Below are 27,263 nucleotides of genomic sequence, written 5' to 3' on the forward strand. Positions count from 1 at the left end.
GAAAAAGGTTTACCAATTTAATTTACTCGACAGCATAAACAAAATTGGTTTGATTGTAGAAATTGCATTATATTTAATATATATTATTGACTAAAAAATAAATACTACAAAATGTGTATTCAAGAAATACATAAAGTTTAAGGGGAATCCAGTCGGGATCATGGCATTTAGGATCCCGCAGTCGGAATCCCGACGCCGGCATTGCGGTACTGCTCGGAATACCGGTACCAGTATCCTGACATGGCTCAAAATGCTGGCGCCGGGATCCCAAACAAACGTCTGCTGGGAGTACACCTTGGTAAGCAGTGGGAAGGGGGGAAGGTTAGGATTAGGCTGCGGGTGGAGGGTTAGAGTTAGGCTGTGGGGATGGTTAGGTTTAGGCTGTGAGCAAGGGAGGGAGGGTTAGGTTTAGGCTGTGGGGAGGGGGGTTAGAGATAGGCACCACTGAGAAGGGTCGGGGCTAGGCTGTGGGGGGGGGGGGGGGAGGGGAGGGGAGGTTAGGTCAGGCTGCATGGAGTGAGGGTTAGGGATTAGGGATAGTAAATTTACCGCTTAGGTGTCGGGATTCTGGGTGTCGGGACTGCCAGCATCCCAAGTTCCGGGATCCCGATACCATACCTGTTACAGGGTACTGTAGAACATTTAACTTTAGAAAACTAAAGGGATAAAAATGACCTTATAAAGAGCATAGTATGTATCACAATTAATACCAAATGTTAATAATTAATTAATTCATATAAAGTACTTAAACTTAAACAAACCAACTAAAAAAATATATATAAACTCCACGGATAATATAAAGTTTGAGCTCATATTTTCAATTATAAAAAAAAAAACACTCTTATAATCCCTTACAGGATTAAAAATATTTTTGTGACTCTAGGACTCAAAAAAAGTTTTTTTTGCAGTTCCAGAAAAAGTTCTTACGGTTAGTATCCATCAGTATTTGTTTAAATATGCAGTAGAAATATTCCAGTATTAGCATGAACAAAGCCAAGTGAATCTAAAATAGATTCCCAGCAGGATCATTGACCAGTCCAGGGGTTTCACACTGAATTTAATTATTGCATTTTTTTTCTACTGCATATTTAAATTACTAGTCCCAAAAATATTTCTTTCATCCTGTTAGGAGTTTTAAGTTTTTTTTCTAACTATAAATATGAGCTCATACTTTTTATAATCTGTGGCGTTTATATATATTTTTTATTTGGTTTGTTCAAGCGTGTGTGCTTTGTGTGTATAAATTAATTTATTAATCTTCGATAATAATTGTGATACAGTACATACTGCATTCTTTATAAGGTAATTTTTAACCCTTTAGTTTTCTACTGTCTATTTGAGTAATGCAGAGATACTCATTTTCGGAGCTGCAGTTATTTTGTGTGTGTGTGTGTGTGTGTGTGTGTGTGTGTGTGTGTGTGTGTGTGTGTGTGTGTGTGTGTGTGTGTGATTATTTGCCCCCCATTAATTATATTTTTATGTTTTAGAACATATAACTTCTATGTGCTGACAGGCCCATATATACAAGGCTGAAGGTTAATTTAACAATGTTTTAGCTTTGCCTTTATTACTATTAATTATTTCACCAAATCTGTCAAAATGTATGTTTTTTTGTGTGGTGGTGGTGCACAGAGCTTTATCTTAGGTGTCCATTAAATTAATAAAAATTTAATAATACATTTATATTGGTGGTAAGCAAAGATTAGCATGTTAAAAAAATTGATAGAGAGACAGAGAGATAGAATAAAAAATGAAACATCTTGGACAACTCTGTCCTTTATCAGGCCTTGAGAAAGGCACAGAGTTGCCCCAACATTGCTGATGTATGCTAGCGCACAATTTATACAAGGATGGTCAATTTTCCAAATGCCTATGGTACGACTGTCCATTGGCACTTCTTTGATTTCTCTCTGTCACTCTCTGTACAGTATGTACACATACAAATGCGCGCACACACACACACCCACACACACACACACACACACACACACACACACATATTCACATACCATAGTTGTATATCCAGTACTGCAATTAAGGTTTTCACTTTTTGCCATGTTTTCTTATCTAAGTGAGACTTCTGGAGTATACCTGCAAATTGTAGAACTATTTATACACACAGACAGATACATTTTATGATGAAAGGGAGATTGAAATCTAGTGGGGACTAATTGAATGCTTTAAATAAATATAAAATCCCAGAATTCCCCTTCAATTTATATTCAAGTCTCTATAATGCTATTTAACTGATTTTCTTCTAAAATGGTACGTAAAGTGGAAATTGTTAATTTTTTTTAAAAACACACCCTAGCGCAGCCTCACCTTCACAGCTGGAGAGAAGAAATAATGTTGGAATTTATTTATACACAGATGTGAGTCAACATCATGATACCAACATTTTTGCTTACTGTACCTGCAATAAAGGGTATTTGTGGTGCATACAATAAATTAAATATGGGAAAACATAGATGTACACGTTACTGCAACATCATGTATAACCAGGAATGTTGATGTGATATGTGTATCAATCTTTTGAAGATGTATAGACTTTTTTGGAGAAGCAAAATTTGGGACAAATATAAAACAAATGATTTACGATAGTAGTCAGGAATTTTCCATTCAGTGAGATACCCACTTTTACCTTTATGGAAAGAGCTGTTGTTGGCTGATAGTAATATTATAAAGCCACACATAACACAAAGGAAACATCACACAAAATATCCAGACATTTACTGTAGACATCATGGACATTTTTATAAACAGAACAAAAACCTTGGAGGTTAAACCTCTGTAGATCACGTTTAGAGACCTTTTTTTTTCAAGATTAATTAGACCTAAATGAATAATGTATTACACTGGGTATTAATATTTTAATTTACTCACAAAGGAGTTGAAATGTTTCAATGGAGATTTGTCACACAATAAAAAAGTGTAACTTATCTTCATGTTTTTTACCTACAAATTACCAGAAAAAAAGAATACACACAAAAAGAAAGAAACTCACTATCAATAAAATATATGGCATACAACTTGATGAGCTTTCAGCAAGCTACCAGCTACAGTAGACCAATTTTGGGAAACCCTGAGTTAAGGTACTGAGAATTGCATTACTATTATATACACTGATATGTTATTTAGAAAAGCTGTTTCTACACCATACACTAAAGGTCAGTAAAAGTATCATTCAACATGCAAGAGACGACAGTGACCCAATGGTTTATAAATTAAATAGCTGCCTAAAAGCATTAGCACACAATCTATACACATCACATATTAATGGTGAGAAAGGTAATGAATAGTCACTCAGATTTTTTTGCTGGGTTCTTAAGAAGTAGTAAGTAAAACTGACTGATGCATCTTTGTTAAAAAAAAAACAGAACTAAAAACAGTATCATGTATTTACATATTTCTTACACTCTCCATAAGAAACTAGTAGAACTGTATCTCATGTCCATTAAATTGTGTCTCTAGTAGTGCTAATATATGAAACTAGCTAAAACATAATGCCATGAAAGGTCATTTACATTTACCAATCTACAATCCGTACACATTTTCCTGTTTCCTGGGATACTGTAAATCAATCATATAAATGTGCACTTTTCACTGACCTAGATCAGAGGTTCCCAAACTCAATCCGCAAGGCACCTTGACAGTCCAGGTTTTAAGGATATCCATGCTTGAGCACTGCTGATTTAATTAATACTTCAGTCAACTTGATTTAACCATCTGTGCTCAACCATGGATAGTCTTAAAATCTGGACTGTTAGGGTACCTTGAGGACGGGCTTGAGAATCACTGTCCTAGAGCAATGCACAATAGAGAAGCACCACCACCCATAGAAGAAAATGTCTGCTTACTCTTTTGGAATGTCGTGTAGATAGCTGGGTATGTTTAGTTAAGTGGAAACTCTTCAATAATTTTCAATATATTACTACTAATCATTCATTGAATCATGGTGCACTATAGCAGTGATCTCCAACCCGTAGCTCACGAGCTACTGGTAGCTCGCCGTAGTATTTTTGGTAGCTCACAGAGCGCATGGGCTTGGGCAGTCACTGGCACTCCTCCTCCCTTCATTTTTTATATGGTGAGCCAATCAGAGCTCATGGACCAGCAGTGGCGGCACCTGATTGGCTGCCGGACCGCGAGTTTTGATTGGCTCACTTACCAGCATCATATTTTAAATGCCCGCCACCGGAGACTCTGTTACCCTCACCGCAGCTACTCTCTGGACTTCATAGGAGAGGCGCGCACTGCATGTGTGGGGCACTGTATCGGACACTGCGGGGGGGGGGGGGAATTTTATCTGGCGCTGTGGGGGGAATTGTATCTGGCACTGGTGGGGGCATTGTATCTGGCACTGGTGGGGGCATTGTATCTGGCACTGCTGGGGGCATTATTTGTGTATCTAGCACTGCTGGGAGGCATTATTTGTATATCTGGCACTGCTGAGGGGCATTATTTGTGTATCTGGCACTGTGGGGGGGGCATTACTTGTGTGTTTGGCACTATGCGGGGGGGCATTACTTGTAGATGTGAGGCCACACCCACTTTTGTGAGGCCACACCCACTTTTGCAGGAACGCACGTGCATTGGGGGGAGGGGGTAGCTCCTTCAGAGGTTTTATTTTCTGAAAGTAGCTCACACCCCAATTAAGGTTGGAGACCACTGTACTAGAGTATCCAAATTTATTTTAATTGAAACCCTAGGCCAAATTTTTCTTATTGAGCTATGTATCAACAATTAAGGGTCAGTTATGTGGTGGTGGACAGGGCTCTGTTTGTCCATATATTTTATGACTGGCAGCCACCAGCTGTGGTTTAGCCTATCACATGAACCATTTATTTGATTTGGTCCTCGATTTGAGATGTTTATTTTATCTCTAAATATCCATGCACCATTAAGCAGAACATACAATTCTTCAGGATTCTACATCCTGTGCAGAATGTGGTTGGCATCCCGGCAATCAGAACACCAGCAGTCAGAAGACCAACACCACTCAGAATCCCGATGTTCACAATCCTGAATGCAAGTATGTTTGGGAGGGTTCGGGATAGTCTGCAGGAGGGTAGGTTAGGATTAGGCACTAGGGGGGGTTAGGGTAGGCTGAGCGGGAGATGGCTATTATGTGGAAGGGCAGGATTAGTGTTACGCTGCGGGTAGGGATGGTAAGGGGTAGTATTAGCTTACTTACCTAAATGTGTAAGGATTTTAACCCTTGGGATACCGCTGTCCGTATTGTGACTGCTGGCATCCTGTCAGATCCCGTACCCAATACTCCTGTGTAATCCCACTTGTAGAGCTTGGCTCTACCATCTATGCCTGTTGTTTTATGTCATTGTATCAAATAACGTTTGTATTATGATCCCTTTAATACAGTGGTATGTAATAATTTAAGTTGGTGTTTTATAATTAAGTGATAATTGTATTAATATCTGCCACTGTCCCTATATCCATCAGCCAAGAGAAGCATAGGCTAACCAACCAGAAGAAAGTTTGCATACATTGGCAAAGTATCTAAAGCAGACTAAATATCCAGGTATGGCACATTCACTACAATCTAGTTATCGCCCAGCACAAGCTGTTACTAAGCAGTCCATAAGTGACATTAATAATATGTAGGTGTTGCATAGTGATGGCGTTCATGATTTTTCAAAGCTATGCATTGCTTTAGGTGATGCCATGATGTAATATTAATAGACATTAAGTATATGAAGTTGATATATAGCTTATGTCAGGATGAATATTTTATTACCACGTCTTTTAAATATTAAACAGGCCATGTATTGCTGTTTAATATCTTATTTCTGAAATCATACATTATATATTCTGTACTATAAAACATGCATTTCCTTGGTGCATGGTAGGATTACCACATTATTCCCTTTGCCAAGCATCCTGGGGGTTTTTAAAGCTGTCAGTTAGTTGTACAATTGGATAAATGATTGTTCTTTTCTTGCCTTGACTCAGTGCTCCTTTTACACTTAATTACTTGTGTATGACCTGGACTGTTACTGACAACTTTCCAGACCATGCTTTGATTATGGACTCCTGTAACTCTGACACCAGCAGTTACTACAGATCACGTTGACTCTCCCAGTTTAGATAGCTATGGATTGTGATCATCCTCATTATTCCTACCCAACTCTACTTAACCCAAAATTTAATTGCGCCATTCCAAAAAGTTGCAAGGTATGTGTCACAGCCACAAGGAGAGACCTCAGAATCAGACCGCGTTTCTTACCTAGCCGACTGCTGGTCAGGTCCCAGTGCATTGTCCCCGGTGTCTGGGGGCACGCAGCTTGTGCTGCAATGGTGGTCTTTGTGGCTGAGCCCAGTGGTGTCAGGGGTGCAGCACATGATTGTAGAGGGTAGGATGCTGGTTGCGGGGCTGTCATGGCTCATGGTCCATATTCCTCCAAATGATCATGTGATTTTATTCTCATCATTCCAGGTCAGTCTGATGATCAGCAGGTAGTCTCAGTCAATACAGAACTCTCCACCGGTATAAAACAACAGACCAACATGGCCAAGGTTGCCTGTGCCACAAGTTACACAGCTCTGCATGTGAGCTTTGTACCTGCGCTCCTCAGAGTATCCACCCAGCATCGCTGATTCCAGACTACAGCTCTTAACCTTCTAGAAGTCATTCTGATCTTTGTTCAGATCTCCATAGCTAATTTGATCCATCGGTTCCTGTCCGCTACCAAACACCATTGGTCCAGTCTGCTACCAACACCATTGGTTCCAAACTACCACCAAACACCATTGGTTCCAGTCCACTACCAAACACCACTGGTTCCAGTCTAATACAAAACTCCAATGGTCCCAGGGCCTAATTCTGAGTTGATCGCAGCATCAAATTTGTTAACAGTTGGGCAAAACCATGTGCACTGCAGGAGGGGGGGGGGAGATATTACATGTGCAGAGAGAGTTAGATTTGGGTGTGGTGTGTTCAATCTGAAATCTAAATTGCAGTGTAGAAATAAAGCAGCCAGTATTTACCCTGCACAGAAACAAAATAACCCACCCAAATCTAACTCTCTGCACATTATATCTGCCCCCCCTGCAGTGCACATGGTTTTGCTCAATTGCTAACAAACTTGCTGCTGCGATCAACTCAGAATTACCCCCCCCCCCCCCCCCAGTCTGATACCAATAACATCACATACCATAGTCATATATGCAGTATTGTAAAAAAGGTTTTCACTTTTTGCCATGTTTTTCTTATCTGAGTGAGACTTCTGGAGTATACCTGCAAATTGTAAAACTACTAACACATACAGATACATTTTATGATGAATTTCGGAGGAAGTTTGAAAGGGAGTTTGAAATCTAGTGGGGACCAATCAAATGCTTTAAATAAATATAAGATCCTAGAATTACCCTTTAAATTATATTTAAGTCTCTATAATGCTATTTAACTCATTTTCTCATAAAATGGTACGTAAAGTGGAAATTTTTCTATTTTTTTTTTTAAAACACACCCTAACGCAGCCTCATCTTCACAGCTGGAGAGAAGAAATAATGTTGGAATTTAGTATACATACCATAATAAAACATTTTTGCTTACTGTACCTGCAATTAATGTTTTTTCTGGTGCATACAGTAAGTGAAATATGGGAGAACATAGAGGTACACTTTATTGTAACATCATGTATAACCAGGAATGGTGAGGTGCTATGTTTACCAATCTTCTGAAGATGTATAGACCGTTTTGGAGAAGCAAAATTTGGGAAAAATATAAAAAAAAATATTTACCATAATAGTGGTCAGGAATTTTCCATTCAGTAAGATACGCACTTTTAGCTTTGTGGAAAGCTGTTGTAGGCTGATGGCAATATTATAAAGCCCTATATAACACAAAGGTGACATCACACATGGGGCCTAATTCAGCAAGAATCACAAAGCAGCAAAAATTGCAGTAAATGCGGAAAATCGCAAAATCTTCACCATATACCACAAAAAAATGCAACTTCTGAGACGAAGCAAAAACTGCGTATGCACTATGAAAGGTAGGCGTGTAGGGGGCGTACTAAAGGGCTGGACTCGCTAAAACTACGAGCAGGGGCGTGTTGTGGGGCGTATGCTGATGTTCGGTAAGCGGTGCATATGCAATTTTTACAACTGATCGCACATTTACTGTATGTTGTGCAGTTTCTGAGTGACTACAGGTCTACCTTAAAATCTGCACAAGCTGACCTCAGTAGTAGACTGTTCGATGTATACTGCAATCATTGCTTCATTACACCCAGCTGAAGAAGCTCACACCTCAGACCACAAAACACTTCATTCAGCTGTATTGAAACTTCTAAACATATAAGGGAACTTTAAACCATACTTGCCTACCTGACCCTCTCCATGAGGGAGAAAATGCTCTGTTCCTGGACTTTCCTGGTAATGTAGGATTGCCATCACCTGTGGTGAAACACCTTTCTTATCCATTAACTAGCTCACCACAGGTGATGGCAATCATACATTACCAGGATAGTCCAGGAACAGAGCATTTTCTCCCTCATGGAGAGGGTCAGGTAGGCAAGTATGCGTTAAACTCTGTAACACGTTTCTTTATAAAATATGTTATAAAACCTAATTGTTTTTACACTTACTAACAATTGAGGTTTGACAACCACACTATTTTTTAAAAGCAAACGTTAATTAACATTTCCAAGCATTTTGTTTTGTAGGATCTGCTTAATGTCTTTTAGCTTCCTAACAATTTTTTTATGCTTTTTAAGCAACCATTACGTTTTTTGTTAACAAAACATACCCACATACATTTGGTAAAAATTTTTTTTACTATCGCTACACACACAAACATATGTTCAAGAACAGCAACACCATTTTTTTTTCTCGTTTTGGCCAGGAAAGTAGGTAGTGCAATATTTGAGGATAAAGCACAGTTGGCAAAAATTGCAACATCAGAAACATGCAAGCAAAAAATGCGTAAAATTGTAAATTTATACGCAAATAATACATTTTTTTTAGGTCTTCGCAATATTTGCACATTTCACAAGCCCACCTTGTTTTTGTAACATTAAATTAGTGTTGCAGTTTTTCTGTTTGGGCGTGCTTTCGCAATTTTGTGAATGGTCGCAATTTTTGCAAATTTTTTATTTTTACAATCCTTACTGAATTTGCCCCATAATACCTAGACATTTACTGTAGACATCATGGCCATTTTTATAAACAGAACAAAACATTTTATTTCCTAGGATGTTAAACCTCTGTAGAGTGCATTTAGAGATCGTTTATTTAAGATTAATTAGACCTAAATGGATAATGTATTACACTGGGTATTAATATTTTAATTTACTCACAAAGGAGTTGAAAATTGAAATGGAGATAAAAAAGTGTATCTTAACTTCATGTTTTTCACCTACAAATTACAAGAAAAAACAAACAAACAAACAAACAAATAAAATACAGTATATGGTAAACAACTGCATGAGCTTTTAGCACGCTATCAGCTACAGTAGTGGTTCCTAACATTGGGGCAGATGTATTAACCTGGAACTAGTGATAAGCGCAAGGCGATAAATGCACCAGCCAATCAGCTCCAATATACAAATTGTCAATCAGCTCCAATATGCAAATTGACAGTTAGTAGCTGACTGGCTGGTGTGTTTATCACCTTGCGCTTATTACTGGTTTATCACTTCCTTATGCCATCTCCAGGTTAATACATCTGTGCCCTTGTTCCTTAATGCACCCTAACAGTCCAGGTTTTAAGGATATCCATGTTTAAGGACAGGAAGGTTCGGACTGCCCATTTGTATGACCTGGACTGTTCCTGACAACCTTCCCGACTATGCTTTAGCTATGGACTCCTGTAACTCTGATACAAGCAGTTACTACAGATCATGTTGACTCCCCCACTTTAGATTGCTATGGATTGTGATCATCCTCACTAACCCTACCCCACTCTACTTAATCCGAAATTGCATTGCACCATTTTAAAAAGTTGCAACGTATGTTTTCACATAGTTAGGAATAATATTTATACCTTATTTTCTTGAATTAAATGCCCTTTAGTTCATATCCTTCTTGCAATTCAATTTTACTTTTCTTCATGAATACTTGTTGTACAGCCCAATACATTATCTTTTTTTTGTGAAGGTCCACAAAGTGATTGGCTCCACCTTTTGTCGATGTGACTCCACCCACCATTATGTGTTTCTTGCCAACAACTGAGGTGGCTAGTGATAATGATGTGCTAATCCTGCCTATATTTGTACTGGACCCACGTACTTGTTATTTAGTCTTACCCACAAAAGGCCACTTACAGAATTTTTTCTAATGTCTATTTTCATTTCCGAGTTCATCCATGCTTCTAATGTTGGGGGAGATTATCTGGAAAGGCCTTTGATTCTTGCAATGTACCAGTCACTTGCAACACTTTAATGATGTAGTCAGAGATTTGCTGTGCTCAAGATGTAGTCGCCTATTTAGATGACATCATGATATACTCTAAAGATTTAGACACACAGGAGACACATCTAGATTCTTTTAGAGGATCATCATCAACTTCACCTATAGTTTATACTAGAAAAGTGCATTTTTAAGAGGGACACAATGAGCTTTTTAGGGCATGTACAGTAGTCTTCCTCCCAGGAATTCAAATAGATGCAGTTAAAACCAAGACTATAGATGACAGACCAGTACCCTCTGGCATTAAAGCAATCCAATATTTTATGGGTTCCATCAACTAATAGAAGGCTCTTATATAACTTTTCCAACATTGTGATACCACACAAGAACACTACTTTTCAATGGAACTCAGAAGCCCCCAAAAAATGCAGTCACTCCTTTTGGAAGCAGATGCATCCGTCACATGGCTCTCGTCCTGTCCCAGCAGAGATGGGACAAATTGATCCTCTGACCTTGTGCTTTTTCTCCAAATGCCTCCTGCCAGCAAACTGCAACTTTGATTTCATTAATGATTCAAATATCATTCTCAGTAAGTTCACTCATATTGAATGGAAGAGAGCACATATAAGTTAACAGGATAACAAATTGAAAATACAACTATATTTCTATCTAATAAATAAATACTTCTAAATATCTAATTTAAGCTATTTCCTTTAAAAAGACAGTTTAGAAAGCTTATTGCATAAATGCACTTTCAGTGTAAGACTAAGATAGATGCATAGAAACTTAATTGAACACTTAAATGATAAGAAGCTCATTACAATAAACAGTAAAAGTTAATTTAAATTGAAATTACAGTGCATGTATACCCAGATCAATACATAGTATTTGAAGTTCATTCACTGTAAATGCGACCCCTCACACTTTCCAGGTTACCTAGTAGGTGCACAGGTATTTTCAGATGTTCTCAAAAATGCTGTACTTAAGCCACACCAATGGTCCAGGTTTTAGGCATATCCATAGCTAAGCACTGAGGGATTAATCCAATTGACCAAGGTACTAATTAAATCACCTGTGACCAAGCATGGCTAAACTTAAAATCTGGACCATTGGGGTGCTTTGATGACCACATTTCTGAACCTCTGGGTATATTCATTAGTCATTGACACATTTCAAAAAATCCACAAGTGGAGCTAATTATATATTTCACTTGTGATTCTTTGAGGAGACCTGGAAAACATGAACTGTTTGGGGTCCTAAGGACCTAAGTTTGAGAACCTATGACATAGTATAACGCATGTCAGTGACGTGCAGTGAGGTAAATGGCTGGGAAGGCACTGGCCAGTATCAGAGCCAGATTTACACAGACATATATGAACCTGATAGAGGAGCATGTCAGGGAGGGCTGCACTAGGGGCGTCATTCCTAGGTGGATCACTTGCTAGCTACTTTTAGCAGCCGTGCAAACACATAGTCGTGTATTTTCGCTTTGCAAGAGTGCTAACGCCTGTGCAGCCGAGTGGTTTCAAACACATTTTGTGCAGAACAAGACCAGCGGCGCCCCCACCCCGCTCATGTAAAATAGGGGCAGTGAGCATCGTAGGTGTGTGACAAAAATATAGGGGCATGGCTTCATGGGGAAGGGGTGTGGCCACAAAATAATATTACACATTGCGGCAGAGTGCATCCCCCTTATTACACATTGTGGCAGAGTGCGTCCCCCTTATTACACATTGCGGCAGAGTGCGTCACCCTTATTACACATTGTGGCAGAGTGCGTCCCCCTTATTACACATTGCGGCAGAGTGCGTCCCCCTTATTACACATTAAAAAAAATCCTGAGATCATGAGCTGTTAGAGATAACAACCTGATCTCAGGCACTGAAGCCTCGGCTGCTGGAGGAGATAAGAGAGAGATGCTTTGAGTAACCCCTTCCTAGTTCACTCGATCAGTGTGAGATCAAGCAGTAGGGAGAGGAAGGTCTTACTGTGGCCACGTTCCTGCAGTACAGTTGTACACCTCTCCAGCCCAAGTCAGTGGGAGTGCTTGTGAATAGCACCAGTCAGGGGAGGAGGTAGCTGCTACACTGCATCATGGGGGGAAGGGGCGTGCCTTAAGCCCCCTCTCACACCACGCATGTCAGAGCCGCCTCTTCTGGCATTGTTTTCAATGCAGACTTAAAGCCTGGTGTGCGGCTCTGCCTCCTAGCTCTAAGCAGTTTCTGGTTACCAGAGGGAGGCAGAGCTATTGCTGCCTCTCCTCTGTCCCTATAAACGAGCAGTGAGTGCAGCAACTTCATACTGCAATGGAAGCAGCTGATATTTACACTGATCTGTATTATAACACAGATCAGTGGAAAAATCAGCTGTTTTCATTGCAGTTTGACAGGTGAGGCACTGCCTCCCCTGCCTGCAAGTTCCTGATGCATGTTGATATTAAAATAATAATACAAATATTCTAGATACACGTAATTGAATAAAGATAATAATAAATCTATGAATCTTTCATTATGTACAGCAGACAAATCTGACACATGGAAATTACCAATGTTTTATAATGGGTCACAATAGCCGATTAAAACATAAACAATAGTTTCATGACATTGTTCAGCATTTACACAAGCAAAAACACAAATGTTTTTGTTTTTTTAAATTGTATCTTTTTATGTATTAATGTATTGGTTATCTCAACAGTTTCAAAGGTGAGTATTATGGGTGTATTTACTAAGGCACAGGTTTATAGAAGTGAAGATGTTACCCATAGTAATCAATCAGATTCTAGCTAATATCTCTAGAAAGTGCAAGATACTGATAAGTAGAATCTGATTGGTTGCCATGGGCAAAATCTCTACTTCTATAAACTTGAACCTTAGTAAATATACCCTTCACAGTGGTACCCAAACTCAGTCCTCAAAGCACCCTAAAGCTGGATACACACTATAAGATTATTTGTCCAATCTGGTTGGTTGGTACGAAAATCTGGTAATGTCTGTGAGTAAATAACAATCAACCATTTGCTCCCATCTGGTGTTCAGATAAATTGGTTAAATCAAACAGATTTAACCAATTTGTCTGAATGACTATTTTTGTCTGTATTCCAGTGTTTGGGAACAAAAGGTCAATTGTCATTTGCTCCGATACATTACTAGATTTTTGTTCCAACCAGAAAGATTGGACAGATAATCTTATTGTTTTTCTCCACCTTAAACAGTCCATGTTTTAATAATACCCATGGTTGTGCACAGAAGGTTTCATCAAAACGAATGAGGTAGTAAGTCACATGTGCTCAAGCATGAATATCCTTAAAACCTGGACTTGTAGGGTGCCTTGAGGACCAAGTTTGGGAACCTCTGGAGAATTAACACTGTATGCCAGAAAGGAAAGTAACACAAAGTTTCACAGCTAAACAAGTATGTAATTCAATGCTGTATTACTTGTATGCCAAAAATAATCAAACTTGATTTTAAGTAGAACATGTTTTCTCTCAATATACATTTTCCTTTACTTGTACTTTATAAACCTATTTAAATGTGGTTAGATCTGTCAAGATTGGGTATTATTAATGGCAGATAATTAGAAAAGATTGTGGGTGATTTTAATTCATTCATTATCGTCGTCTCATATTTAATTTAAAATCCTTGACCAATGTAAAAAATAAGAATAAATGACCATAGAAAAAGTAAACATATGTTCTTGAGGGTAGTTCTTTATTTTTTTTAGAATAAAATATAGGATAATGTACAAACAACCCTTCTGAACTTTATTTTTTTATGTGATCAGAACAGGGTCAGTTCACTCAATGGAATAAAAGACCAGGGGCCAAATGTAATAGAGTGAGAGTTTCGAAAAGTGAGAGATTTGGTAAGGTTTTGCAGGGTTTTTTTTTAAGTGGCACTCATTTACTCAGCAAGATTAACCTGGGTTTGCAGTGTAAATGATTGCCACTTTAAAAAAAACCCTGAAAAACCTTACCAAGTCTCTCACTTTTTGAAACTCTCACTCTATTACATTTGGCCCCAGGCAGAACAATTGTGCAATTCCACTTAGAATCTGTAGTTAGCACACTTCATATCATAGGCACTGCTCAATGATGCTAGTTTTTGATGATCTGTAGGCAGAGACAGTGCTCACTGCAGGGGGACTTTCAAAATATCCTGTATATTTAGGTTTACCATACTACAACTTTAAACTGGGATACTAATGAATTACACAGGTTCTGTGGCTGGCTGACTTCAAGCCTCCATTTCCACTGGTTTTAATCAGACACAAAACCTGTGTAATCCGGACACAGCCCTTACTTGGTTCTCATCCTACCTATCTAATCGATCTTTCAGTGTTCACTTCTCTGATTCTACCTCCTCTTCTCTACCTCTATCAGTTGGAGTACCGCAAGGCTCAGTCTTAGGTCCTCTGCTTTTCTCAATCTATACCTCCTCTCTTAGTAAACTAATCAGCTCCTTCAGATTTCAGTATCATTTGTACGCTGATACTCAAATCTACCTATCCTCCCGAGATTTATCACCATCTGTATTGGCTCGTCTCACTGGATGCCTGTCTACCATTTCATCTTGGGTGTCATCTCGCGACCTCAAACTCAACATTTCCAAAACAGAATTAATTATTTTCCCACAAGCTAAGGGTAGTTACCAACCTGATATTGCCATAACTGTTGACAATGCAACTATCCACCCTACCCCACAAGTTCGCTGCCTAGGTGTCATCCTTGACTCTGAACTGTCGTTTGTTCCACACATTCAATCTGTCTCTAAATCATGTTACATGCATCTTAAAAACATATCCAAAATACGCCCTTATCTTACAAAAGACACTGCAAAAACTCTAATCCATGCACTCATCATCTTCCGCATTGATTATTGTAATAGTCTCCTTACTGGTCTTTACAAACATAGGCTCTCACCACTTCAATCCATTTTAAATGCAGCTGCGAGGCTAATCTTCCTCACCAGACGTTCTTCATCTGCTGATCCGCTCTGTCAGTCCCTCCATTGGTTACCGGTATTCTACCGTGTCAAATATAAAATACTTTTACTTACATACAAGGCTATTAACCAAACTGCACCATCATACATCTCCTCACTCATCTCAAAATATCTCCCTACCAGACCCCTCCAACTGCACAAGATCTGCGTCCCTCATTCAGATGTATTACCTGTTCCCACTCAAAATTACAGGACTTTACCCGGGCTTCACCCACTCTGTGGAATGCACTCCCAATCACAATAAGACTCTCCACTAGTCTCCAAACCTTTAAACGTTCCCTGACAACTCATCTCTTCAGACAAGCCTATCAAATTCCTGACCCACACACATAACCTTCAATGCTTCCCTATCCAGTTACATCCCCTCTGTACAGTCCCCATAACCTCACATTTTGTCTTCCAACATTGCTGGGTGATCATATCATACAACCCACTAAGAACCTAGCAATCTGGGGAACCATTATGTAACAGCTTGCATCTATCCTTGTGTATCAATGTCTATTTCCCTATAGATTGTAAGCTTGCGAGCAGGGCCTTCCTACCTCTATGTCTGTCTTTGCCCAGTTTTGTTCTATAACTGTTGTTCTAATTGTAAAGTGCAACGGAATATGCTGCGCTATATAAGAAACTGCTAATAAATAAATGATAATCCATGAGTGTCCCATTTGAAAGAATAGTATGGTAAGCATATGTATAATAAGCTAAGAATATAATCAGTCTTTAGTTCAGAATTTATTTGTATTTAATAAAGTTTAAAAAGTATTCTTAAAGATATATTTAAATATTTTATTTAAAAAAAATATATGTACCTGGGGGTGTTTTGCACACCAACACTGTGTCCATAGGACCCCATTTTAATTTTACTTCCTAATCGCATCAGAAATATTCCCCGGAATTGGATAAGATCCCCTGAATTATCAAGCTCCACATCTACTGGTGGTAACAGAGTAACAGATCCCTTGGCAGAGCCCCCACCCTCACCCCATTTTCCACCCTATAGCCAAATAAAAAATCTTTATAGGGGAATCATAACCCATCTGGTTCCAGGTGTAACCTTCCATTTACAGCCCCTCCCATTTTTACAGATAGTTGAGCGTGGGGCAGGGTGAACTCAATGGGGAATCAGGTTACCTTCCTCGAACAATTAGTTGCGGTGCTTGCACCCTGAAAAACCAATTGCAAGGCATTATGGGGCATGATTTCGGAAGTGATGTCTGCGGTCATAGGCCGCAACATCACTTCCAGGGGGTGTAGTATAGTATGCCGGCGGCCGAGCTCCCGGCGACCAGCATATCGGCGCTGGGAGCCCGATCGCCGGCATACCGACAGTGTGGCGAGCGTAAATGAGCCCCTTGTGGGCTCGCTGCGCTCGACACGCTGCGGGCACAGTGGCAGCCCCCACGAGGGAGAAAAAGTGTCGGTATGCCGGCTGTCAGGATTCCGGCGCCGGTATACTGTGCGCCGGGATCCCGACAGTCGGCATACTGAAGACCACCCCTTCCAGGAGCCTGCAGCAGGAGAATGTTTGCTCTGCACTCGTGCAGGATGACATTGCGGTGTAGGTGGTTGGTGAGGATTGGGCACCAAACAGTTAAAGCTTTTGTGATACCAGGATGCTCTGGTCCCTCCTCCCCAATACCCTGCTCCTAGAATAAGTGACCATATAAAATGTAAACTTAAATGTGCTTGAATGTGCTTCTTTATTTCTTTTAGAATCAAATTTGGGATAATTTACAAACAACCCTTCTGAACATTAATGTGATCAGAACAGGGTCAGTTCACTCCGTGGAATAAAAGACCAGGCAGAGCAATTGTACAGTTCCACTTAGAACCTGTAGTTAGCACACTTCATATCATAGGCACTGCTCAATGATGCTAGTGTTTGATGATTCTCATTCTATTACTACCAGCGGTCGCTGGCTTGACAGGCCCTTTAGCTCCCGGTTTATTCTTTATATACCCTCCTTTTCCTTATTTTGACATTTATGTAAAATATCACCAGACATGTTGGAGCCTAGTTGTTTTAGCTTGATAAGCACACCTGTTCTTCCCTATCATCATTTGTTGTGTGTTACACCGTTGAAAGGACTAGTCTTCATTTGTTGTGTGTTATACCGTTGAAAGGACTAGTCTTCATTTGTTGTGTGTTATACCGTTGAAAGGACTAGTCTTTCAATCTTTTCTGTAAAAATCAATTTTTGCTCACCTACAGTACTTCCTCTAGGGATTTTGTTCTCTTTAGTTGTAAGAAGTCTGATTCTCAAGCTGGGTACATACTATGCAATATGTCATCTGATCTGGTGGATTGGATCAACATATCATTCACATCGGTGCATATAGGGGGTAATTCCAAGTTAATCGCAGCAGGAATTTTGTTAGCAGTTGGGCAAAACCATGTGCACCACAGTGGAGGCAGATATAACGTGCAGAAAGAGTTAGATTTGGGTGGGTTATTTTATTTCTGTGCAGGGTAAATACTGGCTGCTTTATTTTTACACTGCAAATTAGACTGCAGATTGAACACACCACACCCAAATCTAACTCTCTCTGCACATGTTAAATCTGCCTCCCCTGCAGTGCACATGGTTTTGCCCAACTGCTAACAAAATTCCTGCTGCGATCAACTTGGAATTACCCCCATAGTGTAGTGTGGTGTATGCCTGATATGCATGCCTCTGCCATTTCTAGCAATGTCCTCTGGTGTGCCCTGCTGCAGGGCTGACAGAAGACATTGCTAGCGATGCCCGTCAGCCCTGCAGCAGGGCACACCAGAGGACATTGCTAGAAATGGCAGAGGCATGCATATCAGGCATACACCACACTACACTATGGGGGTTATTCCAAGTTGATCGCAGCAGGAATTTTGTTAGCAGTTGGGCAAAACCATGTGCACTGCAGGGGAGGCAGATTTAACATGTGCAGAGAGAGTTAGATTTGGGTGTGGTGTGTTCAATCTGCAGTCTAATTTGCAGTGTAAAAATAAAGCAGCCAGTATTTACCCTGCACAGAAATAAAATAACCCACCCAAATCTAACTCTTTCTGCACGTTATATCTGCCTCCACTGTAGTGCACATGGTTTTGCCCAACTGCTAACAAAATTCCTGCTGCGATCAACTTGGAATTACCCCCATAGTGTAGTGTGGTGTATGCCTGATATGCATGCCTCTGCCATTTCTAGCAATGTCCTCTGGTGTGCCCTGCTGCAGGGCTGACAGAAGACATTGCTAGCGATGCCCCCCTGCATCGGTTAGTAGTGTGTAAGCACTTGCCGATGCAGGGTCCCAGTGCCTGCTGGAACCCAGACCCAGATTTAGGGGTCTGTTTCCTAAGCCATGTGTAAAGCACCAGCCAATCAGATCCTAACTGCAATGCTATAGGCTGTATGAAAAATGACAGCTGCTGATTGGTTGGTACTTCATCTCTCTCCAAGGCATAGTAAATAGACCTAGTCATGCTGAATTCGGAAGGAATATAAACGTGTTTTGGATACTGAGAATTGGAAAAGGAGAGGAATTATCTCATTGTACTGGTCTAGAGAACAGTATTAGATTAATTTCGTTATATCAAATACATAGTATGAATGACCACTGTAAATATTTGTTTTGATTTAATTTTACATTTTTTGAGTGGTGGTGCTCCCACAGAGTAAATATATTACAACAGATATAGTCAAGCTTTTAAAGCAAAAAAGAACTTGAAATAAACTCTAAGGGTGGTAGAGCACTCTAATAAACTAAGGGATCAATAAAACTTATACTTTTATTAGAACATATTTGTGGGCCTGCTATTCGGCCTTAAAACTAACATTTAAGAAACTTATGTTTCACACGGCGAAATATAAAGACAATACAAAACATATAAGTAAAATGCACAAAGTTTAAAAAGCACACAGGCTGAAAAAAATGTTCACATGTAAATGTCCATCTCATATGTATACACACATTGTGGTATCCAAAAGATATGTAGATAGTAGGCAGGACTACCAAGACACTGTTGTAATTCTGCTTCTGCCCATGTGTTAAACAGTGAATGGGGGGTGAGAGATTCTTACTGGTGTAAGTACTTGGAAAATGCAGTTTTACCAGAGAGTTGGGCAGTTTTTCTTTTCTGTTTTTAGCTGATGTGTACTAGACCCAGCGCAACCAATGAGAGAAATACTCAGCTGTCCCCCTCGGTGGAGAAAGTAAAGTACAGACAAATATGTGGTCAAAATTGTTCTAAATTGTATGGTACCATAGACAGCACAATACTACTGCACTAGATGAGTGGGGGAGAGCTATACTGAATCTCTATCAGTCTGCCCATGCGTGAGTAAATAAAATTAACAGTGGTTCTATCCTTCCCCAATACAAAACATGTTGTGCCAGCTGGATGCAGTTGTGCATTAGAAGATTGTGGTGTGAAAATAGGAGACAGGACTAAAGAGACATATTCAGAATTCTACTGTCCCCCATGTGCAAAGGAGTGAATGGGGGATGAGAGATTCTTACTGATGTAAGGCCTTAGAATAAAATAATGTCACAGAGTCGGGCAATTTTTCTTTTCTGCTTTTGGCTAATGTGTACATGACACAGCGCAGCCAATGAGAGAAGTACTAGACCGTCCCCCTCAATGACGAAGTAAAGATAAATGTCTGTATTATTTAGAATTGTCTCCAAAATTTCCTGTAATAGAAAATCACTATATGATGATTGTACACAAAGTAGATTAGCCCACTAAAAGGACAGCTTTAATAAATTAAATTCAAATCTATTAGAGATGCTATCTCTGTAGAAACAATTTAAGAAAAGATGTTACAACATGAATTGTTAACAATGCTACTCTTATTGTAGTCAATTGAGTAGCAGTCTCTTTTAGTTAAATTAACTGTTGTGGTGCCTAGATTAAATTACACATGTGCACAAAGAGTGGATTATATCATATAAACGGTCTCTAATTTAACTGATATATTTTAACATAGATCGTTTTATACTGTATATCATGTGTTATTTATGATAAACGCATACATGAGAAAATTATACCATATTTCCCACAGCAGTATTTCAAAGCAGTACTGTTGTTGACAATGCAATTTATCAAAAAGGGACCAATAAATAATACCCAACGTGTTGCAATATCCCAACAAAAATGATGTGTGTGTGTGCAGAACCGCAACCACACGGCACTTGAATCGTGTCTATAAATCAAATTTCACATATGTGTATAAAGAATAAATCATATTATAAAGGCTGTCTCAAAATTCACTGGTAAATGTATCATCTATATTGTTTTTAATAAATGAACACATTTAGAGCATATAATCAAATTACTGGTGTCTCCACAATAGTATTTAGATGTATTGTAATTGTTGCAGATTTATCCAAAAGGACCTATAGAAAATATCTAGGGTGCTGCACTCTCTCGGCAAAGCTGCACGTATATATACATAGATCAGCAGATACACAGTATTTGAGTCGTGTCTTATAGTAGTCCAAAGGACTTTTTCATACACTCTACTATATAGTGGCCTGTGTCTGCAGTAACAGGGATACCAGAAAGTAAAAAGTTAAATATAGAGACGTTATATAAACCTGTGTGCTGGGGCAGTCCGCTATGCGCAATTAGCGGACATGCCCGTTGTCGGTCCAGGCGTACATTTCGCCGGTGGATGGTTTGGTCACAGGAAGGAAAAGCTCACATAATATGGTCTCCGGATAGTGCTATTTAAATCTCACGATTCTGGTAATTATCCAAACAGCTAACCTCTACATCATCGGTTGTCGTCAACTCCGTGCTCTGTTACTGATTACAAATTGACTGGAGCCATCTGACATGACGGACTCCGTCTCATCCACAGTCTATTACCAATCTTAAAGTGATTGCTTCTCATACCCCGCTCCAACTTTTACATATTCAATTGCTGAACATAATGGGACGGGGTCGTCTAATATAACAAGTTACCAAAAGTTATTCTAATAATTAGGAAGATTAAATTTCATCCATATGTGTATACACACATTCTCATAACAGTCTTAAGTATCTCCTCTTACTAATCGTGCTTAGTCGGACTCGGAGCCATACATTGTTGCAGGCCCCGTCTCCTCCGTGACCTATTACTGATCACAGGGAAACGGGGCCGCCACATATAGCAGGCCCTGTATAGTCCGTACTCAGTGTCGGCTCTTAATAAATCGTGACTTCCTGGCACAAAAGATTACAATGAATAATTGTGATAATTGAAAAGATATTTAAATTAAAATAAAATACAGTACAATAAAATAAGTAAAAAGAAAATCAAACAAAAGGGATAAATAAAATAAAAGGCGAGATTGTGTGCAGAATCAAGTTCATAAAAAGGCTAGTTGTGTAATAATGTGCCAATAAGTATCAGAAATCGGTATCATATTAAATCCCATTCATAGAGATGTAATGACAGGAAATTGCGGCACATTAATACAATTAAAGATGTAACTAAATATAGTATGGGATTGTGCTATTCAAGTACTTATCTACATAATGTGCATCCCTTAAATAACACATTATATTTTAGTTCTTCAGTAACCATATATCCTACTGCTGTTTGTATAGATTGTGTATTGTAAGCATGGGAGATTCACCTAAGTTCACAAAGTTGTATTCTATCGTATATCCGAAACCGTCTAACCTCTGAACTTGGACTTCTACTATAGAGTCTCAGTGTAAAAGTTCACTCCCAGATCTCTGCACTCATTAAAATATATAGACAGATAGAAGGAAGAAGTGGGCTCATTACTTAAAAAAGGGGAAAGGAATGATGAATAAAGCAGTTCCCCATTGTATCTTATACCACTTACAGTGGGGATTGAAAGTTTGGGCACTCCAGGCAAAAATTCATTTTAATGTGCAAAAAGAAGCCAAGGAAAGATGGAAAAATCTCCAAAAGGCATCAAATTACAGATTAGACATTCTTATAACATGTCAAAAAAAAGTTTGATTTTATTTCCATCATTCCAACACTTTCAAAAGAACAGAAAACAAAAAATGGCGTCTGCAAAAGTTTGGGCACCCTGCAGAGTTAATACCTTGTACTGCCCAGTTTGGACAGCTGAGAACTGGCAGTGTCATGGATTGTTCTAAATCATCGTCTGGAAAGACCAGGTGATGTCAATCTCAAAGGTTTTAAAAGCCCAGACTCATCTGACCTTGCTCCAACAATCAGCACCATGGGTTCCTCTAAGCAGTTGTGTAGAACACTGAAATTGAGAATAGTTGACACTCACAAAGCAGGAGAAGGCTATAAGAAGATAGCAAAGCATTATCAGATGCCCATATCCTCTGTTCGGAATGTAATTTAGAAATGGCCGTCATCAGGAACAGTGGAAGTTAAAGCAAGATCTGGAAGACCAAGAAAAATATCAGACAGAACAGCTCGCAGGATTGTGAGAAAAGCAAGTCAAAATCCACGTTTGACTTCATGATCCCTTCAGGAAGATCTGGCAGACACTGGAGTTGTGGTACACTATTCCACTGTAAAGAGATACTTGTACAAATATGGTCTTCATGGAAGAGTCATCAGAAGATAACCTCTTCTACGTCCTCACCACAAAAATCAGCGTTTGAAGTTTGCAAATGAACATATAGACAAGCATGATGCATTTTGGAATGAAGTTCTGTGGACCGATGAGGTTAAAATCAAACTTTTTGGCCGGAATGAGCAAAGAAGGGCACATAATTTAATGAAAAGAACCTCTGTCCAACTCTTAAGCATGGGGGTGGATCAATCATGCTTTGGGGTTGTATGGCAGCCAGTGGCACAGGGAACATTTCACGAGTAGAAGGAAAAATGGATTCAATAAGATTCCAGCAAATTTTGGACGCTAACTTGATGCCATCTGTGAAAAAGCTGAAGTTAAAGAGAGGCTGGCTTCTGCAAATGGATAATGATCCTAAACACACCTCAAAATCCACGGTGGATTACATCAAGAGGCGGAAACTGAAGGTTTTGCCATGGCCATCACAATCTCCTGACCTCAACATAATTGAAAAGCTATGGATAGACCTTAAAAGAGCAGTGCATCACAGACAGCCCAGGAATCTCAAAGAACTGGAAGACTTTTGTAAGGAAGAATGGGCGAAGATACCTCAAACAAGAATTGAAAGACTCTTGGCTGGTTACAAAAAACGTTTACAAGCTGTGATACTTGCCAAAGGGGGCAGTACAAGGTATTAACTCTGCAGGGTGCCCAAACTTTTGCAGATGCAATTTTTTGTTTTCTGTTCTTTTGAAAGTGTAAATGATGGAAATAAAATCAAACTTTTTTTGACATGTTATAAGAATGTCTAATCTGTAATTTGATGCCTTTTTGGAGAATGTTTTATCTTTCCTTGGCTTCTTTTTTTTGCCTGGGGTGCACAAACTTTCAATCCCCACTGTATGGTACTCCCATAATTTAAATAATTGTACTTATAATAGGCATACAGTTCCACAAATTTAACCCATTATAGTATTAAATAAAGACTTGATTGTCTAAGTGATGAAGAATAAAATTCTAAATATAGAAAAATTATGTGTGAGATGGTGTTTATACAAAAACACCAAAGAACAATATTATTCAGTGACGTGACTAAAAAAACTATCTATATAAAAAGTGATTGCTGGGTTGTAGACCCATGCAAATATGAATAAATGGTCTCATTTAGATCAATATGTGAAAAATTATTCTAATGATTATTAATTATATATATTATTCTTAATGTGAAGAGAGAAAAAGGTATTAAAAGTGAATATTGTGTTAATCATTTGTGAATACTGTAAAGGGGAATAGACGGTAACTAAATCTATATTTGTGGGGGCGTGGCCTAGCTGCTGAGGTGACCAGACGTGACTGAAAGGAGCTCCTGCAGCTTGAGCCTTTAATATACCTCACCTGCGCATCCTGACTGGTCCTGCCATTTCTCCTAGCCTCATTGTCCCCCATGGGGTGTCCAGGTGGAGGCTGCAGAGTTGGGGAGCAAGCCGGCCCGCTGCGGACTTCTGGTAACGCGAATCCGACGCGCGGCTGCTCATTCTCCCTCCTGATGCTCCGACCGCTGCTGGACACTACCCGGGGACCCTCTCTGCCACCCCAGCCTACTCTCTCTGTCGGAAAGTGTCAGGAAACAGCTCGGCCTGCCTGCTCTGAGACGTGCGGCGGCCATATTGGAGGAGTCTCCTGCAATTTGGAACCATTGGTCTCCCTCTAGGCTTTCCTACCAGCCTTACCTGCCCCTTGAGACCTCCACTGCACTCCCCAACAGCAGGGGGGACACACCCCGGCCAGGCTCTACACATTATCAGCAGAGGGGGGGCATTCCTGGTGAGCCGTGGTGGCCATTTTGGACTCCCTGCCACAGGCTGACACAGCCTGGAAGTGCCTGTCAACTATCCCCAGACGTCCCTCTGTCAATATGGAGGCCCTGGCTGGGTGCCCACAGGATCCTGAGGTAAGGGGAGCTTCCTTTCTCCCATGCACAGTATTAGTTGCCCTCTACATCTGTTGCAGCACCCATACCATGGCTGTTTTCGCTTATCCCTTGGCTGGATAACAAGTAACTGCGTCTCCAGCATTCAAGGCACTACACTCCTCTGCTCCTGCTGCCATCTGATTGTGGTGCCATTTCTAAGATTCTTTAGACATTCGGTGAGCCATATGATGTTTATGTTTCCCTAATCACAGCGATCACTCAGTGACAGAGGGCCCTACTGCATGTATTGCAATACACTACTATATTGACCCGTGACTCTGTGCCAATAATGTCCCAAAGAAACCGTAAAAATCTGCAGACGCCTAAACCTAGTATCTTACGCGCTTGGGAGAAGGCCGGTTTCTCCGTCCAGAATTCACAGTCAGCACCTTAACTGCCCCACTCACTACCCAAGATATTGTGGCCATTGTCACGAAAACGATCCAATCTGAAATGAGGGCAGTTTTAACTGAATTTAGATCTGAACTGGCTGACCTGGGCTCCCGTACCGACTCCTTGGAGCATAAGGTTGACGAAGTCTGCCACTGTCAAACTGTAGTTGAGCAGGAACTCTCAGACATTCGGGCAGATACGGAAGCGTACAGAGACCACTTAGAGGATATTGACAATCACAATCGCCGGAACAATGCCCGCATCCGCAACATCCCCGAGAGCGTGTTATCTGAGTCTCTCCCCGATTACCTGGAGAATTTTATTTTATAGCTGGTCCCCGATGTCTCCAAGTCCCTCCTTCACTTGGACCGTGCCCATAGGGCCCTCCAACCTAAACCACCTCCAAGCCAGCCGCCGTGTGACGTTATCATACGTTTTCATTATTACACTACCAAGGGGCAAATTATGCATGCGGTTAGAGGAGTACAGTTGGTTTCTTACTCTGGCTCCCAGCTACATCACTTTTCTCTTATGTCCTAGAGCAGAGCTGGCCAAACCAGTCCTCGAGATCTACTAACAGTTCACATTTTCCAGACCACCTAGCTGGTGCACAGGTGTAGTCATTACTAATTAAGATGTGCTGCATTCATTCCTAACTGACAATTCTACAGAACTCCTGGAGGTCTGGAAAACATGAACTGTTGGTAGATCTTGAGGACCGGTTTGGCCAGCCCTGTCCTAGAGGATGCTGGGGATAGACAGGCTCCACAGGAGACATGGGCACTTTAAGAAAGAACTTTAGGTATGGGTGTGCACTGGCTCCTCCCTCTAGACCTCAGTTTACTACTGTGCCCAGAGGAGACTGGGTGCATTACAGGGAGCTCTCCTGAGTTTCCTGAAAGAAAGTATATTTGTTAGGTTTTTTATTTTCAGGAAGCCTGCTGGCAACAGACTCCCTGCATCGAGGGACTGAGGGGAGAGAAACAGACCTGCTTTAATATTAGGCTCTGTTTCTTAGGCTACTGGACACCATTAGCTCCAGAGGGATCGGTACGCAGGTCTCACCTTCGCCGTCCGTCCCAGAGCCGCGCTGCCGTCCTCCTCGCAGAGCCGGAAGATAGAAGCCGGGTGAGTATGAGAAGAAAGAAGATTTCAGAGGTGGCAGAAGACTTCAGATCTTCACTGAGGTAACGCACAGCACACACAAACGGCAGTCACTGTAAGGGTACAGGGCGGGCGCCCTGGGCAGCAATAAAACCTATTTTTCTGGCAAATGTGTATATATACAGCTGGGCACTGTATATATAAAGAGCCCCAGCCAGGTTTTTCGATATTTGAGCGGGACAGAAGCCCGCCGCCGAGGGGGCAGGGCTTCTTCCTCAGCACTCACCAGCATCATTTCCTCCACAGCACAGCGCTGAGAGGAAGCTCGCCGGACTCTCCCCTGCTTATCCATGGTGAAAGAGGGTTTTAAAGAAGGGGGGGCACATAATTGGCGCAATATACAGATTACAGCACTATCTGGGTATTGTGTGTTTTTTCCTGGGTCATTAGCGCTGGGTGTGTGCTGGCATACTCCTCTCCAAAGGGCCTTGAGGGGGAACTGTCTTCAGGTAAGAGGATTCCCTGTGTGTGTGGTGTGTCGGCACGTGTGTGTCAACATGTCTGAGGTAGAAGGCTCTCCTAGGGAGGAGGTGGAGCAAATGAATGTGGTGTCTCCATCGACAACGCCGACACCTGACTGGATGGATATGTGGAATGTTTTAAGTGCTAATGTGAATTTATTTCACAAAAGATTAGACAAAGCAGAGGCTAGGGAACAGCCAGGGAGTCAACCCACGTCTGTCCCTATGTCGCAGGGACCTTCGGGGTCTCAAAAGCGCCCACTATCCCAAATAGTAGACACTGATACCAACACAGATTCTGACTCCAGTGTCGACTACGATGATGCAAAGTTACAGCCAAACTGATTATTGCAATAAAAGATGTTTTGCATATCACAGAGGAACCCCCTGTCCCTGACACAAAGGTACACA

The 27,263-nt window shown here is 40.5% G+C and overlaps 1 protein-coding gene across 1 annotated transcript in view; it reads right to left on the reverse strand.

Annotated features, from left to right (window-relative positions):
- LOC134949862 (olfactory receptor 8D1-like) overlaps positions 1 to 25,262 on the reverse strand; it is a 28,371-nt gene extending 3,109 nt beyond the window's left edge. The window contains exon 1 of the mRNA XM_063938566.1: positions 25,176 to 25,262. Within this exon, the coding sequence (XP_063794636.1) occupies positions 25,176 to 25,262 (87 nt within the window). The remainder of the gene's footprint in view (positions 1 to 25,175) is intronic.
- Positions 25,263 to 27,263: the final 2,001 nt, after the last annotated feature.

The sequence above is a fragment of the Pseudophryne corroboree genome, chromosome 8 (genome assembly GCF_028390025.1).
Source record: "Pseudophryne corroboree isolate aPseCor3 chromosome 8, aPseCor3.hap2, whole genome shotgun sequence".
In the NCBI taxonomy this organism is placed as follows: Eukaryota; Metazoa; Chordata; class Amphibia; order Anura; family Myobatrachidae; genus Pseudophryne; species Pseudophryne corroboree.